Source organism: Pseudophryne corroboree, chromosome 3, assembly GCF_028390025.1.
Source record: "Pseudophryne corroboree isolate aPseCor3 chromosome 3, aPseCor3.hap2, whole genome shotgun sequence".
Lineage (NCBI taxonomy): Eukaryota > Metazoa > Chordata > Amphibia > Anura > Myobatrachidae > Pseudophryne > Pseudophryne corroboree.
In genome coordinates, this window is record NC_086446.1 from 539556303 (window position 1) to 539574610 (window position 18308).

At 45.3% G+C, this 18308-nt stretch overlaps 1 protein-coding gene and 1 long non-coding RNA gene across 4 annotated transcripts in view; both read left to right on the plus strand.

Moving 5' to 3' along the window:
• Positions 1–2586, plus strand: part of RPL38 (ribosomal protein L38) — a 485012-nt gene extending 482426 nt beyond the window's left edge. For all 3 annotated transcript variants that reach the window (XM_063961175.1, XM_063961176.1, XM_063961174.1), the window contains exon 5: positions 2518–2586. In XM_063961175.1, the coding sequence (XP_063817245.1) occupies positions 2518–2543 (26 nt within the window). In that variant the 3' untranslated portion in view covers positions 2544–2586. The remainder of the gene's footprint in view (positions 1–2517) is intronic.
• Positions 2587–13379: 10793 nt separating this feature from the next.
• Positions 13380–13974, plus strand: LOC135057996 (uncharacterized). The gene is made up of 3 exons (XR_010244518.1): positions 13380–13443; positions 13517–13635; positions 13864–13974. It is a non-coding gene; the product is annotated as an uncharacterized LOC135057996 (long non-coding RNA).
• The last annotated feature ends 4334 nt before the right edge of the window (positions 13975–18308 follow it).

Here is an 18308-nt window from a genome sequence, read left to right on the forward strand (position 1 = left end):
TAAACCATTTTGCTCCCCACATAAATTACATTGCTCCCTACATACAATATATTCCTCCCCAAATAAGTTACAGTGCCCCCCACATAAGTTACATTGGTCCCCCATACTTTATTCCCCACAAATATTAGCCCCTACCGTCATCTGTCCTCTTCCTTGTCTGTCCCTCAATGGCGGGGGTTGCATACAGTGCTGTGAGCACTGAGCAGCAGGCGGACAGCTGTGGGTGCCTGCATGTGGGCGGCAGATGCGGGAGGGTGGCGGGCAGGGCAGGTGTGGATGCGGGAGCGTGGCGGGCAGGAGGGAGGGTAGGTGTGGATGCGGGCGGGCTGCTTGGCTTGTGTAATGACCGATGATGCGGCGGGCGTGACCTATGATGTCACTGCTGCATCTCCATGGCATAAGTCACGGCCCATGCGCGCTTGAGTCTGTGCCTCCCAGAGGATCCCAGTGCTGCTGCTGCCTGGGCTCAGTTTGTTTTGAAGGTACGGCAGCGGTTCTAGCTCCGCGGCACACCTTACAATCAGTCACGGCACACCGGTTGAAAATGCCTGGTCTATAGACACTTTAGAATTAGTGTTCTGCAACCTCACATGAACAGGCTGCTCTCTACTAGAAGTCCAAACACCTCACTTTGTACTAACAGAGGTTATAGGTTTATCTCGGCCTAATGACTAATAATCATTGTGGTAATTTAAATGCTGCGTGGATTAAGTAGCGCGGGGAGGCTGCTCCCGCAGCTATTCAGTTCAATGCTAAGTTGAAGTCCCATACTCCTGGACTAAACAAGGTATTCTCTGACTAAACTGCCTTGCTGTGATGCGGCCTGTGCTGTGCTCTCACAAAATAGCATCGCGGATGTGGTTTTGTCAGATTTCTGCTCTCACCCTCGGAGGGGTGCAAGAAGAAATCCTCTAGTTGGGGACAGCATTGCGCTGAATTGACTAGCTCCCTCCCCGGTGCTATTTATTGTGGATTTAATTGCCACCAGCATGAGGTTCTGCCTCCTCTGCAGCTCTTTCATGTGGTGAGCTTCTCGCTTCGCTTCAGGCCTTCAACAAATAGGCTAATGACATTGGATCAATTACAGCACATTTAATGTTCCCACTGCTTGTAGTACATAATGTTTTTAGACTTTCATCCCCCTTCTCTGCTTATTGCAGTCATCTTATGACCCTAGCAATTCCTTAAACATTTAATTAGCTCATTGCTTATTCTGACATTTCCAACATCTGTGGTGTTAACAGTTTCTTATATAGCACAGCAAATTCTGTTGTGCTTAACAATTGAAAACAGTAATAAACAAAACTGGGTAATAACACAGTGGTAGGAAGGCCCTGCTTGCAAACTTACAAATTTGTAGGGAAGTAGGCATCGATACGCAAGGGTAGGTGCTATCTGTTACGTAGTGGTCCACCAGATTGCAGTGGTTCTTGTTGGGATGTATGATAGTAACACATCGATGTTGGCCAGGGATAAGGAAGTTGGGGAAGTGAAGAAAGAAAATTGGTGAGGGTATGTGTGGACTCTACAGTGGGGATGCAGTTGGATAGGAAAGTTTATGAAGGCTATAGGGTGTATTCAATTCAAGTCTGATTTCCTGACTTGTCGGATAAGCATCGGTTTCCAACAATTTAAGGTCAAATCCAGAATCTAGCTATTCAATCAAACTGGCGTGTATCCGACAAGTCAGAAAATCCAACTTGTTGGAAAACACGTGGATCGGCGGATTAGCTGCAGATCCACGTGTTTTGTCGGATTTGTGTCCAAATCCAACCGGTTTTAGCCCCATTTCCAATCATGTCAATCTGACTTTTGTCAGATTTTGGCCACTAATTGAATACTGAAATGTCGGGTCCTTTCCGTCGGAAAGGATCCAACATCAATTAAATACACTCCTATGTGTTTGACATCCATATCCTATGTTCTGGTTAAGCCTCCAAACTTCCTTTAACCTTTCTGTAAGACTTTTTTTTTTTTTTTTTTTTACTTTTTTTTTTCTCCATCAAACTGATCACCTATTTACTCCCCCACTGCTTAATTGGCTGCTCTATTCATTAACCGCTTTCCACCACTAACGTTCCCCATTTCAATTGACCAAATGTGCTGAATGCTAGATTACACAAAGGTTTGGTTTTCTAAACTTTTTTTTTTTTTTTAAGACAGGCTTTTGGTACGTGCAATGTCATACATAATTTAATAGTCTTCATAAACATCAACATTTTTTTTTTTCCTTTTTATCATGGACCATTTAAGAAATGGTAGGGTCTATTTACTAAACATGGAGAGGGATTAATGTTCCAGCTAATCCGCTTTTAACTGCCATACTACAGGCTGTTTGAAAAATGACATTTAGGAGCTGGTGGTTTGGTACTGTATCTCTTTCCAAGGCTTAATACATAGACCCTATAGTTGATTATAGCTTGTGAGCATTGTCGGGAGACTTAAAAGAATAAACTGTACATCATTGGAACCCCAATTTGTTGTGGTCTAGGTCTAAATCCTGTTTTTCTTTCACAGGTCTGTCGGTCAAAGAACTAAAGTAAATGTGGTCTGATCTCTTGTACAATAAAAACATTAAAATCTGAATTTGTCCTGTAATGATTCATGATGAATACTATACTATGTAGGATAAATATCACATACATAGAATGGTAAATGGTGCATTGTTCTTTCCGGTCAAAAGACATGTTTAATTAGACATATCATGCAGCATTTTATGTGACATCAGTCTGTCACACAAGTGTTAGGTACATGTATTCTTCATCAGTCCATGGGGTGTTAAAGTGAAATGGTAGGGGGACAGTGTTGCTACATTTGATATTGGAGTGATTTGATTTTGGTGTTTTCGGGTGAAAGTGGGAAGAAGAGTCGATGCTGTATAACCCCATTCGCTGTATGTCGCAACATCTTAGACCTGAAACTCCACAATCTAATCCATGAAATAACTGCACCAGAAAGCCTAGTAAATCTTCCAAACATGCCGCCAGTGTTTGTCCTTGCATTACTGATACATTCACTAGAGTGGTTCCAGGTCTTGTGCTTTTGGTATCACAAGTACAGTATTTTCACACTGCTGTCACTTCTGTACCTGGCACTTTCAATCTGACTATTTGCACAAATTTGAGTAAAAGCATTATAATAGCAGAGCATGAAGACTAATCGCCTCCAGTCTACACAGAAGACTGACAATGTAGCTGAATGTGGAAAAGTTTGTGTATAGTGGTGGTGTGTGACAAACAACTATTTACAGTTACTTTCCCACAGTTACTCATTGTCACCTGACTGGACCGTAATGTTTAGTTTGTCAAGGGTATGTGATCCAAAGAAACCAATATGTCCAAATGTGAATGATGAGTTTTTAATACAGGGATTTATTGTAAGTACACTGCTCAAAAAAAATAAAGGGAACACTAAAATAACATCCTAGATCTGAATGAATGAAATATTCTTATTAAATACTTTTCTCTGACGTCCTAGTGGATGCTGGGACTCCGTCAGGACCAAGGGGATTAGCGGCTCCGCAGGAGACAGGGCACAAAAATAAAAGCTTTAGGACTAGGTGGTGTGCACTGGCTCCTCCCCCTATGACCCTCCTCCAAGCCTCAGTTAGGTTTTTGTGCCCGTCCGAGCAGGGTGCAATCTAGGTGGCTCTCCTAAAGAGCTGCTTAGAAAAAGTTATTAGGTTTTTTATTTTCAGTGAGTCCTGCTGGCAACAGGCTCACTGCAACGAGGGACTTAGGGGAGAAGAAGTGAACTCACCTGCGTGCAGGATGGATTGGCTTCTTAGGCTACTGGACACCATTAGCTCCAGAGGGATCGAACACAGGCCCAGCCATGGAGTCCGGTCCCGGAGCCGCGCCGCCGACCCCCTTGCAGATGCCGAAAAGTGAAGAGGTCCAGAAACCGGCGGCAGAAGACTTTTCAGTCTTCATGAGGTAGCGCACAGCACTGCAGCTGTGCGCCATTGTTGTCGGCACACTTCACACCAGCGGTCACTGAGGGTGCAGGGCGCTGGGGGGGGGGCGCCCTGGGCAGCAATGATAATACCTTGTTCTGGCTAAAAATACATCACATATAGCCCCTGGGGCTATATGGATGTATTTAACCCCTGCCAGGTCTCACAAACACCGGGAGAAGAGCCCGCCGAAATAGGGGGCGGGGCCTATCTCCTCAGCACACAGCGCCATTTTCCTGCACAGCTCCGCTGCGAGGAAGGCTCCCAGGACTCTCCCCTGCACTGCACTACAGAAACAGGGTAAAAAAAAAACAGAGAGGGGGGGCACTTTTTTTGGCGATATTGATATATTAAGCTGCTATAAAGGAAACAACACTTCTGTAGGGTTGTTCCTATATATTTATAGCGCTTGAACAAATGTAGTCTTGGAAGATCCTGCACTCTCATCAAAAATAATAACGACGGCGGGTGCTCCTAATGACCTGAGAGGCCACCAATATACCACAACAACCACCTAGGTGGAAGGTGCACTCACGCCCAGAAATTAGTCTCTGAAGTCACTTGTAAATTCAGTATATTTTTATTCGGGTTCACTGTTGATGCCGTATTTCATCGACGTTTCGGTCCTTATGCGGACCTTTATCAAGATTGGCACTTAAATCACCTATACAATCAGAAACAGTTACAATTAATATGTATAAGAACCCAGATTTATTCAACACCAACACCACCAGTGCCTCCCAGGCCCTGAAGACTGTCACAAAAACCAGAAAACGTATTAAAAAGCTGTTTTTTTATATATGTAAAAAAGAGATACTTGGAAATAATCCACGTGTGATGAAAGAGACACCTCCACCGTTAGGACTATCTGTTTAGATAGGCAAATGATTACCTGGACGGCAAGCCAGATCACTCAGATGTGTGGAATGGCCTTCAAAGTTGGCAACATGCCTGATCACATAATGAAGTTAAAAAGCCTATAACGTAGGGGAAGCTGCAAGGCGTAGTCACCTATTAGATAAATAACAGAGTAACTACACCATAAGAAAATACACTAACAACGTCATTTTGGAAAAGATCATACCTAGTTACATGTAGAAATAGCTCATGGCAGCTTGTGGGCTCTGTACATGTGTCAGACACTCAGTCTGTAAGGAGGCACAACAGGAAAAAATAATCACCAACCGTAATCATGTGTCAGAAGGGAGCTGCAGGAGAACCATACTCACTGCTCAAGTGTCCAGAGCCAAATGGAAGCTGCATAAAGTTCAGCCTCAGCTGAGCACTATTTAAGGATCAACCACAGGAAGTGCCAATTAGGGAGATTAGTATAAACCCAGTCTCTCATTAACTGATCACCTCTCAGATAACTAACTCAGACCAACTGGGAAAAACGTTACAGGGTTCACAGGACAGGCAGTGGCTATCGCTAACGCACGGCTACTTAAATGAGTGTATTTTAACGATTTAGAAGGGCAACTGCCGGAGACGCGTCTTTTGCGTTCCACCGACCGGAACACCATGCGTTCCATTCCGCGGAAGTGGCGCTGGCCGGAAGTCTCTGCGTTCCACTCGCGGAAAGAACCGTAATTAGGCTTATCCACTGGCTAATGTTTAAAGGAGGTGTACAACCTAGAGGGGGGTGTTCTCAGAGAATGAACACTCCCCCAGGTGGAATCATCAATGTACAGGTTCACTCATAGCTCACAGGGACTCGGAGGTATACCGGAGGTCTCCTCACGTATAATCCTGGATTAACCTATGTGTAGCCTGTCAATCACCACAGAAGAAAAAGAGTGCAAATGTAAATAATGATCCATAATATGAAATGTCAAAAATGTCAAAAATGACATAAGAGGGCACCAGATCAAATGACCACAACTCACCCTACGCATACAAACTAACATATATCTGATCAACAAAGGCAAATTGAATACTGATGTGAGTGTAATATCTTTATAGTAATACATTGGTATAATGTAGTAAAAGATTTTAAATAATAAAAGGGAATAGTGGGTGGTGTGGTCATTGAAATTGGTGGACCCTCGTGACTAGTATAGGACCTGGGAAGGCTCCGGGAAACAACAGAAAAATATATATAAAAAACATAAGCAAGGACGTATAAATAACTGTCCTTACTTTCTTAATCTCTATACATAAAAAGAACATACAAAAATGAAAAAAATAAAACATAGAACATAGAACATATAAAACACAAATCGAAACCCAGCCTGTATGTGCTGATTGTATCACAGTGCCCTATGTCCCTGAAACATACAAAGTGTGTTCCAAGGTATCCAATCAACTATGGCAAAATAAAATTCTAAAGAAAAATATTAAGGGGGTTGGCCTCATTGAGGCCCTTTGGTGACACTGTATTGAGTTTGTGTATCCAAAAGCTTTCCTTCTGTTTAAGTAACAAGGTGCGATCGCCTCCACTAACAGGTGGCGGCACCCAGTCAATCAGCTGACACTTCAGGGCAGATACTTGATGTCTAACTGACAAAAAGTGCCGTGCTACCGGTTTGTCAGAAAAGCCCACATTGAGGGCCGTGTGTATGGATGACCGATGGTTTGCCATCCTGTCGCGAAAGGGACGCGCGGTTAGTCCGACATAACATAACCCACATGGGCACTTCAGAAGGTAGACGACGTGATCCAGTCGACAGTGGAGATGATATCTGATGAAGATTTTTTTCCCTGTGTGTGGGTGATACAAAAAAGGACCAGTGATCATAGATCTGCACGTTGTGCACCCCCCGCAGGAAAAACTGCCAGGTTTGGCTTGCATAAGCTGGATTTGAGATGTGTTCTGTTCAGGGAAAATCGTGGGTCTCATTAGTAATTGCTTTAGGTTGGCCCCTCGTTTGTATGCAACCATAGGAGCAGGTGTTTTAAGAAAAGGCAAACTGTTGTCGGTGGCTATTATTGGCCAATGTTTCCGTAGGGCCTTTCTGGTTGCACTTGTGGAACCATCATACTGAGTGGAACAAATCATCCGATTGTTACGAATGGGGTTTTTAACCTGTTGTCCATGAAAAATGCTGTTCGCTTTATTGAGACAGCGAGTAAGTACACTGCTAGTGTACCCTCGCTCCAGAAAGCGAGAAGTGATCTCGTTACATTGTTGATCTTTGAGTGCTGCGTTGGAATTGATCCTCATGGCTCTGAGGTACTGGGATATGGGCAATCCTTCTTTGAGGGCTGGGGGATGATGGCTGCTAGCATGCAAGGTCAGATTGCGGTCAGTGGGTTTACGGTACAACGAGGTGTCCAGTCGGTCACCATTTCTGGTGATACTGACATCCAGGAAAGTGATGTTAGTGGCCGATACTGTGTATGTGAACTTGATAGGATTATCGAAAGCATTCAATTGGTTCACCATGTCAAGAAACTCAGACTCGGTGCCCTCCCACAGCAAGAAGACGTCATCAATGTACCGTTTAAAGAAGGCAATCTTGTGCCCATACCTAGGTAACAAGTACGTATGTTCATAGTGCGCCATGAACAGATTAGCGTAGGCGGGGGCCAAATTAGACCCCATCGCGGTTCCGGCGATTTGAAGAAAATAATCATTTTTATACATAAAGTGGTTGCACGTAAGAACCAATGAGGTCAGTTCCAACACAAACTCAGTGGGGTAATCTTTGCAGGGGCTGTTGGAAAGAAATTGACGTATAACATCCAAACCTAAGTGGTGTGGTATAACGGTATAAAGGGACCCCACATCCATAGTGGCCAAAAGAGTGCCTTCACTGAGATGGGTAACTGTCCGTAGATGTGTGAGGAAATCCCCAGTGTCCTTTAAATAGCTATCAGTTTTTAATACCAAAGGCTGTAGGATACTGTCAATAAAGACAGCAATTGGCTGTAACAGAGAGCCTTCCGCGGCAATAATGGGTCTGCCGGGAGGGTGAACTAATGTCTTATGAATTTTGGGCAGAGTGTATAGGATGGGACACCTGGGTGAATTGATGGTCAAATATTTTAATGTGTCTTCACTTATGTAGCCCTGCTCAAAACCTAACTTCAGAAATTGATCGATTTTAGATTTAATTTTAGGAACCGGATTGGTGGTTAATTTCTGATAGGTCATGTCATCTGCTAATTGTCGGTTGATCTCCATGTCATAGTCAGTCCAATCTTGGACGACTATTGCTCCTCCCTTATCCGCCGGGCGGATGACTATATGGGGAGAATCCTTTAAAGTTTTTAATGCTTTCCTCTCGGCTATGGACAGGTTATCAAACATCCTTTTGGGGGGTGAGCTCTCAGAGTCTCTTTGGACTAACCGTAAATAGGTTTTGATGCTGGGATTGGAGGATGGAGGATCGAATGTCGATTTGGGTCTGAATTGAGGTATCTCTTTGTTAGTGGATTTGTTAGCAAAGAACTCCCGCAGACGGAGGGAGCGGCCAAATTTATACTGATCTATAGTTTGTTGGAATGAATTAATTCTGCATGTGGGGACGAAAGATAAACCTCGGGCAAGAAGTTTAGTTTCCGCTGGACTCAGTTCTACGCTAGATAGATTAAAGACATTGTCACCTACTGTCTCCTCCTCCCTCTTCTCTTGGTACCCCCCTCTCCTCGGGTGCGGTCTGTGCCGCTTCTGAGAACCCTGGAACGGGTAGAGGAGGCCTCTCCTCCTCGATCTAAAAAACGAGTGGAGTCGTTGTTCCCTTCGTAATAATCGGTGTCTGAGGTAGAGGCGGAGGAAACAAATTCATGGGCAAACGGTTGGGCCCTTCGCCTAGTGTATTGTCTATTCTGACGTTCACTAGTATTGTTTCCAAGTAACCAGCGGTATACAGTATGCGTTTGGTAGTCGTTAGTTACAGTGGACAATTTTTTTCGTTTGAAAGAAATTAGATCACGTTTATAAGTGTCCACCTGTGTCTGTAGACGTTCGATCCAATTTTGGGTTTTGTCATTCTGCAGCACGGTGGTGTGAGATTTGATGGTAATATCCACTTCAGTAGATAATTTCTTTAACTCAATGCCAACTTCCTCCACTACCAGGGTCATGAGGTCAAGCGAACATTTGTTCAATACTCCACACCACCGGCTGCAGAAGACAGGGTTGTTTCTACCCAATGTTGGAACGTTAGAGATACGGAAACCCCGGGGGATTTGTTTTCTCCTGAGGTATTCCGACAAAAATTGACCATGTAAAGTCAAATCAACCTCTTTTTGTCTGTGTTTAAGCACTTTGTAAAACAAATCCACAGGGGTTTCGGCTGGTAAGGCCTCAAACTCTAATTTATCGAATAGTAATTTTTCAGTGTCCTCATCCGTAAATGAAACTATACCAGTTTCAGCTTTGGCCAGTAGGCCATCGTCCAACAAATATACCCCGCTCTGAGTCATAACACTCTTTAGACTGGAAAACTCAAACAGGTATAGCAATTAGATTAATAACATACTAAACATGACAAACAAAACATGTAAGGTTCCCGGAAATACGTTCCAACATTGGGTAGAAACAACCCTGTCTTCTGCAGCCGGTGGTGTGGAGTATTGAACAAATGTTCGCTTGACCTCATGACCCTGGTAGTGGAGGAAGTTGGCATTGAGTTAAAGAAATTATCTACTGAAGTGGATATTACCATCAAATCTCACACCACCGTGCTGCAGAATGACAAAACCCAAAATTGGATCGAACGTCTACAGACACAGGTGGACACTTATAAACGTGATCTAATTTCTTTCAAACGAAAAAAATTGTCCACTGTAACTAACGACTACCAAACGCATACTGTATACCGCTGGTTACTTGGAAACAATACTAGTGAACGTCAGAATAGACAATACACTAGGCGAAGGGCCCAACCGTTTGCCCATGAATTTGTTTCCTCCGCCTCTACCTCAGACACCGATTATTACGAAGGGAACAACGACTCCACTCGTTTTTTAGATCGAGGAGGAGAGGCCTCCTCTACCCGTTCCAGGGTTCTCAGAAGCGGCACAGACCGCACCCGAGGAGAGGGGGGTACCAAGAGAAGAGGGAGGAGGAGACAGTAGGTGACAATGTCTTTAATCTATCTAGCGTAGAACTGAGTCCAGCGGAAACTAAACTTCTTGCCCGAGGTTTATCTTTCGTCCCCACATGCAGAATTAATTCATTCCAACAAACTATAGATCAGTATAAATTTGGCCGCTCCCTCCGTCTGCGGGAGTTCTTTGCTAACAAATCCACTAACAAAGAGATACCTCAATTCAGACCCAAATCGACATTCGATCCTCCATCCTCCAATCCCAGCATCAAAACCTATTTACGGTTAGTCCAAAGAGACTCTGAGAGCTCACCCCCCAAAAGGATGTTTGATAACCTGTCCATAGCCGAGAGGAAAGCATTAAAAACTTTAAAGGATTCTCCCCATATAGTCATCCGCCCGGCGGATAAGGGAGGAGCAATAGTCGTCCAAGATTGGACTGACTATGACATGGAGATCAACCGACAATTAGCAGATGACATGACCTATCAGAAATTAACCACCAATCCGGTTCCTAAAATTAAATCTAAAATCGATCAATTTCTGAAGTTAGGTTTTGAGCAGGGCTACATAAGTGAAGACACATTAAAATATTTGACCATCAATTCACCCAGGTGTCCCATCCTATACACTCTGCCCAAAATTCATAAGACATTAGTTCACCCTCCCGGCAGACCCATTATTGCCGCGGAAGGCTCTCTGTTACAGCCAATTGCTGTCTTTATTGACAGTATCCTACAGCCTTTGGTATTAAAAACTGATAGCTATTTAAAGGACACTGGGGATTTCCTCACACATCTACGGACAGTTACCCATCTCAGTGAAGGCACTCTTTTGGCCACTATGGATGTGGGGTCCCTTTATACCGTTATACCACACCACTTAGGTTTGGATGTTATACGTCAATTTCTTTCCAACAGCCCCTGCAAAGATTACCCCACTGAGTTTGTGTTGGAACTGACCTCATTGGTTCTTACGTGCAACCACTTTATGTATAAAAATGATTATTTTCTTCAAATCGCCGGAACCGCGATGGGGTCTAATTTGGCCCCCGCCTACGCTAATCTGTTCATGGCGCACTATGAACATACGTACTTGTTACCTAGGTATGGGCACAAGATTGCCTTCTTTAAACGGTACATTGATGACGTCTTCTTGCTGTGGGAGGGCACCGAGTCTGAGTTTCTTGACATGGTGAACCAATTGAATGCTTCCGATAATCCTATCAAGTTCACATACACAGTATCGGCCACTAACATCACTTTCCTGGATGTCAGTATCACCAGAAATGGTGACCGACTGGACACCTCGTTGTACCGTAAACCCACTGACCGCAATCTGACCTTGCATGCTAGCAGCCATCATCCCCCAGCCCTCAAAGAAGGATTGCCCATATCCCAGTACCTCAGAGCCATGAGGATCAATTCCAACGCAGCACTCAAAGATCAACAATGTAACGAGATCACTTCTCGCTTTCTGGAGCGAGGGTACACTAGCAGTGTACTTACTCGCTGTCTCAATAAAGCGAACAGCATTTTTCATGGACAACAGGTTAAAAACCCCATTCGTAACAATCGGATGATTTGTTCCACTCAGTATGATGGTTCCACAAGTGCAACCAGAAAGGCCCTACGGAAACATTGGCCAATAATAGCCACCGACAACAGTTTGCCTTTTCTTAAAACACCTGCTCCTATGGTTGCATACAAACGAGGGGCCAACCTAAAGCAATTACTAATGAGACCCACGATTTTCCCTGAACAGAACACATCTCAAATCCAGCTTATGCAAGCCAAACCTGGCAGTTTTTCCTGCGGGGGGTGCACAACGTGCAGATCTATGATCACTGGTCCTTTTTTGTATCACCCACACACAGGGAAAAAAATCTTCATCAGATATCATCTCCACTGTCGACTGGATCACGTCGTCTACCTTCTGAAGTGCCCATGTGGGTTATGTTATGTCGGACTAACCGCGCGTCCCTTTCGCGACAGGATGGCAAACCATCGGTCATCCATACACACGGCCCTCAATGTGGGCTTTTCTGACAAACCGGTAGCACGGCACTTTTTGTCAGTTAGACATCAAGTATCTGCCCTGAAGTGTCAGCTGATTGACTGGGTGCCGCCACCTGTTAGTGGAGGCGATCGCACCTTGTTACTTAAACAGAAGGAAAGCTTTTGGATACACAAACTCAATACAGTGTCACCAAAGGGCCTCAATGAGGCCAACCCCCTTAATATTTTTCTTTAGAATTTTATTTTGCCATAGTTGATTGGATACCTTGGAACACACTTTGTATGTTTCAGGGACATAGGGCACTGTGATACAATCAGCACATACAGGCTGGGTTTCGATTTGTGTTTTATATGTTCTATGTTCTATGTTTTATTTTTTTCATTTTTGTATGTTCTTTTTATGTATAGAGATTAAGAAAGTAAGGACAGTTATTTATACGTCCTTGCTTATGTTTTTTATATATATTTTTCTGTTGTTTCCCGGAGCCTTCCCAGGTCCTATACTAGTCACGAGGGTCCACCAATTTCAATGACCACACCACCCACTATTCCCTTTTATTATTTAAAATCTTTTACTACATTATACCAATGTATTACTATAAAGATATTACACTCACATCAGTATTCAATTTGCCTTTGTTGATCAGATATATGTTAGTTTGTATGCGTAGGGTGAGTTGTGGTCATTTGATCTGGTGCCCTCTTATGTCATTTTTGACATTTTTGACATTTCATATTATGGATCATTATTTACATTTGCACTCTTTTTCTTCTGTGGTGATTGACAGGCTACACATAGGTTAATCCAGGATTATACGTGAGGAGACCTCCGGTATACCTCCGAGTCCCTGTGAGCTATGAGTGAACCTGTACATTGATGATTCCACCTGGGGGAGTGTTCATTCTCTGAGAACACCCCCCTCTAGGTTGTACACCTCCTTTAAACATTAGCCAGTGGATAAGCCTAATTACGGTTCTTTCCGCGAGTGGAACGCAGAGACTTCCGGCCAGCGCCACTTCCGCGGAATGGAACGCATGGTGTTCCGGTCGGTGGAACGCAAAAGACGCGTCTCCGGCAGTTGCCCTTCTAAATCGTTAAAATACACTCATTTAAGTAGCCGTGCGTTAGCGATAGCCACTGCCTGTCCTGTGAACCCTGTAACGTTTTTCCCAGTTGGTCTGAGTTAGTTATCTGAGAGGTGATCAGTTAATGAGAGACTGGGTTTATACTAATCTCCCTAATTGGCACTTCCTGTGGTTGATCCTTAAATAGTGCTCAGCTGAGGCTGAACTTTATGCAGCTTCCATTTGGCTCTGGACACTTGAGCAGTGAGTATGGTTCTCCTGCAGCTCCCTTCTGACACATGATTACGGTTGGTGATTATTTTTTCCTGTTGTGCCTCCTTACAGACTGAGTGTCTGACACATGTACAGAGCCCACAAGCTGCCATGAGCTATTTCTACATGTAACTAGGTATGATCTTTTCCAAAATGACGTTGTTAGTGTATTTTCTTATGGTGTAGTTACTCTGTTATTTATCTAATAGGTGACTACGCCTTGCAGCTTCCCCTACGTTATAGGCTTTTTAACTTCATTATGTGATCAGGCATGTTGCCAACTTTGAAGGCCATTCCACACATCTGAGTGATCTGGCTTGCCGTCCAGGTAATCATTTGCCTATCTAAACAGATAGTCCTAACGGTGGAGGTGTCTCTTTCATCACACGTGGATTATTTCCAAGTATCTCTTTTTTACATATATAAAAAAACAGCTTTTTAATACGTTTTCTGGTTTTTGTGACAGTCTTCAGGGCCTGGGAGGCACTGGTGGTGTTGGTGTTGAATAAATCTGGGTTCTTATACATATTAATTGTAACTGTTTCTGATTGTATAGGTGATTTAAGTGCCAATCTTGATAAAGGTCCGCATAAGGACCGAAACGTCGATGAAATACGGCATCAACAGTGAACCCGAATAAAAATATACTGAATTTACAAGTGACTTCAGAGACTAATTTCTGGGCGTGAGTGCACCTTCCACCTAGGTGGTTGTTGTGGTATTTATAGCGCTTGGGTGTGTGCTGGCAAACTCTCCCTCTGTCTCCCCAAAGGGCTAGTGGGGTCCTGTCTTCGATAAGAGCATTCCCTGTGTCTGCTGTGTGTCGGTACGTGTGTGTCGACATGTATGAGGACGATGTTGGTGTGGAGGCGGAGCAATTGCCGGTAATGGTGATGTCACCCCCTAGGGCAGGCATGTCCAAACTGCGGCCCTCCAGCTGTTGTGAAACTACATATCCCAGCATGCCCAGACACAGTTTTGCTGTCAGGGAATGCTAAAGCTGTGTCAGGGCATGCTGGGATGAGTAGTTTCTCAACAGCTGGAGGGCCGCAGTTTGGACATGCCTGCCCTAGGGAGTCGACACCGGAATGGATGGCTTTGTTTATGGAATTACGTGATAATGTCAGCACGTTACAAAAATCAGTTGACGACATGAGACGGCCGGCAAACCAGTTAGTACCTGTCCAGGCGTCTCAGACACCGTCAGGGGCTGTAAAACGCCCTTTACCTCAGTCGGTCGACACAGACCCAGACACGGACACCGAATCTAGTGTCGACGGTGAAGAAACAAACGTATTTTACAGTAGGGCCACACGTTATATGATCACGGCAATGAAGGAGGCTTTGCATATCTCTGATACTGCAAGTACCACAAAAAGGGGTATTATGTGGGGTCTGAAAAAACTACCTGTAGTTTTTCCTGAATCAGAGGAATTGAATGAAGTGTGTGATGAAGCGTGGGTTAACCCCGATAGAAAACTGCTAATTTCAAAGAAGTTATTGGCATTATATCCTTTCCCGCCAGAGGTTAGGGCGCGCTGGGAAACACCCCCTAGGGTGGATAAGGCACTCACACGCTTATCAAAACAAGTGGCGTTACCGTCTCCTGAAACGGCCGCCCTCAAGGATCCAGCTGATAGGAGGCTGAAAACTACCCTGAAAAGTATATACACTCATACTGGTGTTATACTGCGACCAGCCATCGCCTCAGCATGGATGTGCAGTGTTGGGGTGGTTTGGTCGGATTCCTTGACTGAAAATATTGATACCCTGGATAGGGACAGTATTTTATTGACTATAGAGCAATTAAAGGATGCTTTTCTTTATATGCGAGATGCTCAGAGGGATATTTGCACTCTGGCATCGAGAGTAAGTGCGATGTCCATATCTGCCAGAAGAAGTTTATGGACGCGACAGTGGTCAGGTGATGCGGATTCCAAACGGCATATGGAAGTATTGCCGTATAAAGGGGAGGAATTATTTGGGGTCGGTCTATCGGATTTGGTGGCCACGGCAACAGCCGGGAAATCCACCTTTTTACCTCAGGTCCCCTCCCAACAGAAAAAGACACCGTCTTTTCAGCCGCAGTCCTTTCGTTCCTATAAGAACAAGCGGGCAAAAGGACAGTCATATCTGCCCCGAGGCAAAGGAAAGGGTAAGAGAGTGCACCAAGCAGCTCCCTCCCAGGAGCAGAAGCCCTCCCCGGCTTCTGCAAAGCCCTCAGCATGACGTTGGGGCTTTACAAGCGGACTCAGGGGCGGTGGGGGGTCGACTCAAGAATTTCAGCGCACAGTGGGCTCACTCACAGGTGGACCCCTGGATCCTGCAGGTAGTATCTCAGGGTTACAGGTTGGAATTCGAGAAGTCTCTCCCTCGCCGGTTCCTAAAGTCTGCTCTGCCAACGTCTCCCTCAGACAGGGCGACGGTATTGGAAGCCATTCACAAGCTGTATTCTCAGCAGGTGATAGTCAAGGTACCCCTCCTACAACAGGGAAAGGGGTATTATTCCACACTATTTGTGGTACCGAAGCCGGACGGCTCGGTAAGACCTATTCTAAATCTGAAATCTTTGAACCTGTACTTACAAAAATTCAAGTTCAAGATGGAGTCACTCAGAGCAGTGATAGCGAATCTGGAAGAAGGGGACTTTATGGTGTCCCTGGACATCAAGGATGCTTACCTGCATGTCCCAATTTGCCCTTCACATCAAGGGTACCTCAGGTTCGTGGTGCAAAACTGTCATTATCAGTTTCAGACGCTGCCGTTTGGATTGTCCACGGCACCTCGGGTCTTTACCAAGGTAATGGCCGAAATGATGATTCTTCTACGAAGAAAAGGCGTATTAATTATCCCTTGGACGATCTCCTGATAAGGGCAAGGTCCAGAGAACAGCTGGAGGACGTAGTAGCACTAACCCAAGTAGTGCTGCAACAGCACGGGTGGATTCTGAATTTTCCAAAATCTCAATTGACCCCGACGACACGTCTGCTGTTCCTGGGAATGATTCTGGACACGGTTCAGAAAAAGGTGTTTCTTCCGGAGGAGAAAGCCAGGGAGTTATCCGAACTTGTCAGGAACCTCCTAAAACCAGGAAAAGTGTCTGTGCATCAATGCACAAGAGTCCTGGGAAAAATGGTGGCTTCTTACGAAGCGATTCCATTCGGCAGATTCCACGCACGAACTTTTCAGTGGGATCTGCTGGACAAATGGTCCGGATCGCATCTGCAGATGCATCAGCGGATAACTTTGTCTCCACGGACAAGGGTGTCTCTTCTGTGGTGGTTGCAGAGTGCTCATCTGTTAGAGGGCCGCAGATTCGGCATACAGGACTGGGTCCTGGTGACCACGGATGCCAGTCTGAGAGGCTGGGGAGCGGTCACACAGGGAAGAAACTTCCAGGGAGTGTGGTCAAGCCTGGAGATGTCTCTTCACATAAATATACTGGAGCTAAGAGCGATTTACAATGCTCTAAGCCTGGCAAAACCCCTGCTTCAGGGTCAGCCGGTGTTGATCCAGTCGGACAACATCACGGCAGTCGCCCACGTAAACAGACAGGGCGGCACAAGAAGCAGGAGGGCAATGGCAGAATCTGCAAGGATTCTTCGCTGGGCGGAAGATCATGTGATAGCACTGTCAGCAGTGTTCATTCCGGGAGTGGACAACTGGGAAGCGGACTTCCTCAGCAGACACGATCTACACCCGGGAGAGTGGGGACTTCATCCAGAAGTCTTCCACATGATTGTGAACCGTTGGGAAAAACCAAAGGTGGATATGATGGCGTCCCGCCTCAACAAAAAACTGGACAGGTATTGCGCCAGGTCAAGAGACCCTCAGGCAATAGCTGTGGACGCTCTGGTAACACCGTGGGTGTTCCAGTCAGTGTATGTGTTTCCTCCTCTGCCTCTCATACCAAAAGTACTGAGAATTATACGGCAAAGGGGAGTAAGAACGATACTCGTGGCTCCGGATTGGCCATGGTACCCGGAACTTCAGGAGATGCTCACGGAAGATCCGTGGCCTCTACCTCTAAGACGGGACCTGCTTCAGCAGGGACCGTGTCTATTCCAAGACTTACCGCGGCTGCGTTTGACGGCATGGCGGTTGAATGCCGAATTCTAAGGGAAAAAGGCATTCCGGAAGAGGTCATCCCTACCCTGGTAAAAGCCAGGAAGGAGGTGACTGCACAACATTATCACCGCATTTGGAGAAAATATGTTGCGTGGTGTGAGGCCAGGAAGGCCCCGACGGAGGAATTTCAACTGGGTCGATTCCTACATTTCCTGCAAACAGGATTGTCTATGGGCCTCAAATTAGGGTCCATTAAGGTTCAAATTTCGGCCCTGTCGATTTTCTTCCAGAAAGAATTGGCTTCAGTTCCTGAAGTCCAGACTTTTGTAAAAGGAGTACTACATATACAGCCCCCGGTTGTGCCCCCAGTGGCTCCGTGGGATCTTAATGTAGTTTTGGATTTCTCAAATCCCATTGGTTTGAGCCACTCAAATCGGTGGATTTGAAATATCTTACATGGAAAGTAACCATGCTACTGGCCCTGGCTTCAGCCAGGAGAGTGTCAGAATTGGCGGCTTTATCGTATAAAAGCCCATATCTGATTTTCCATTCGGACAGGGCAGAACTGCGGACGCGTCCTCAGTTTCTGCCTAAGGTGGTTTCAGCGTTTCACCTGAACCAGCCTATTGTGGTGCCTGCGGCTACTAGCGATTTGGAGGATTCCAAGTTGCTGGACGTTGTCAGGGCATTGAAAATAATATATTTCAAGGACGGCTGGAGTCAGAAAATCTGACTCGCTGTTTATACTGTATGCACCCAACAAGCTGGGTGCTCCTGCTTCTAAGCAGACGATTGCTCGTTGGATTTGTAGCACAATTCAACTTGCACATTCTGTGGCAGGCCTGCCACAGCCTAAATCTATCAAGGCCCATTCCACAAGGAAGGTGGGCTCATCTTGGGCGGCTGCCCGAGGGGTCTCGGCATTACAACTCT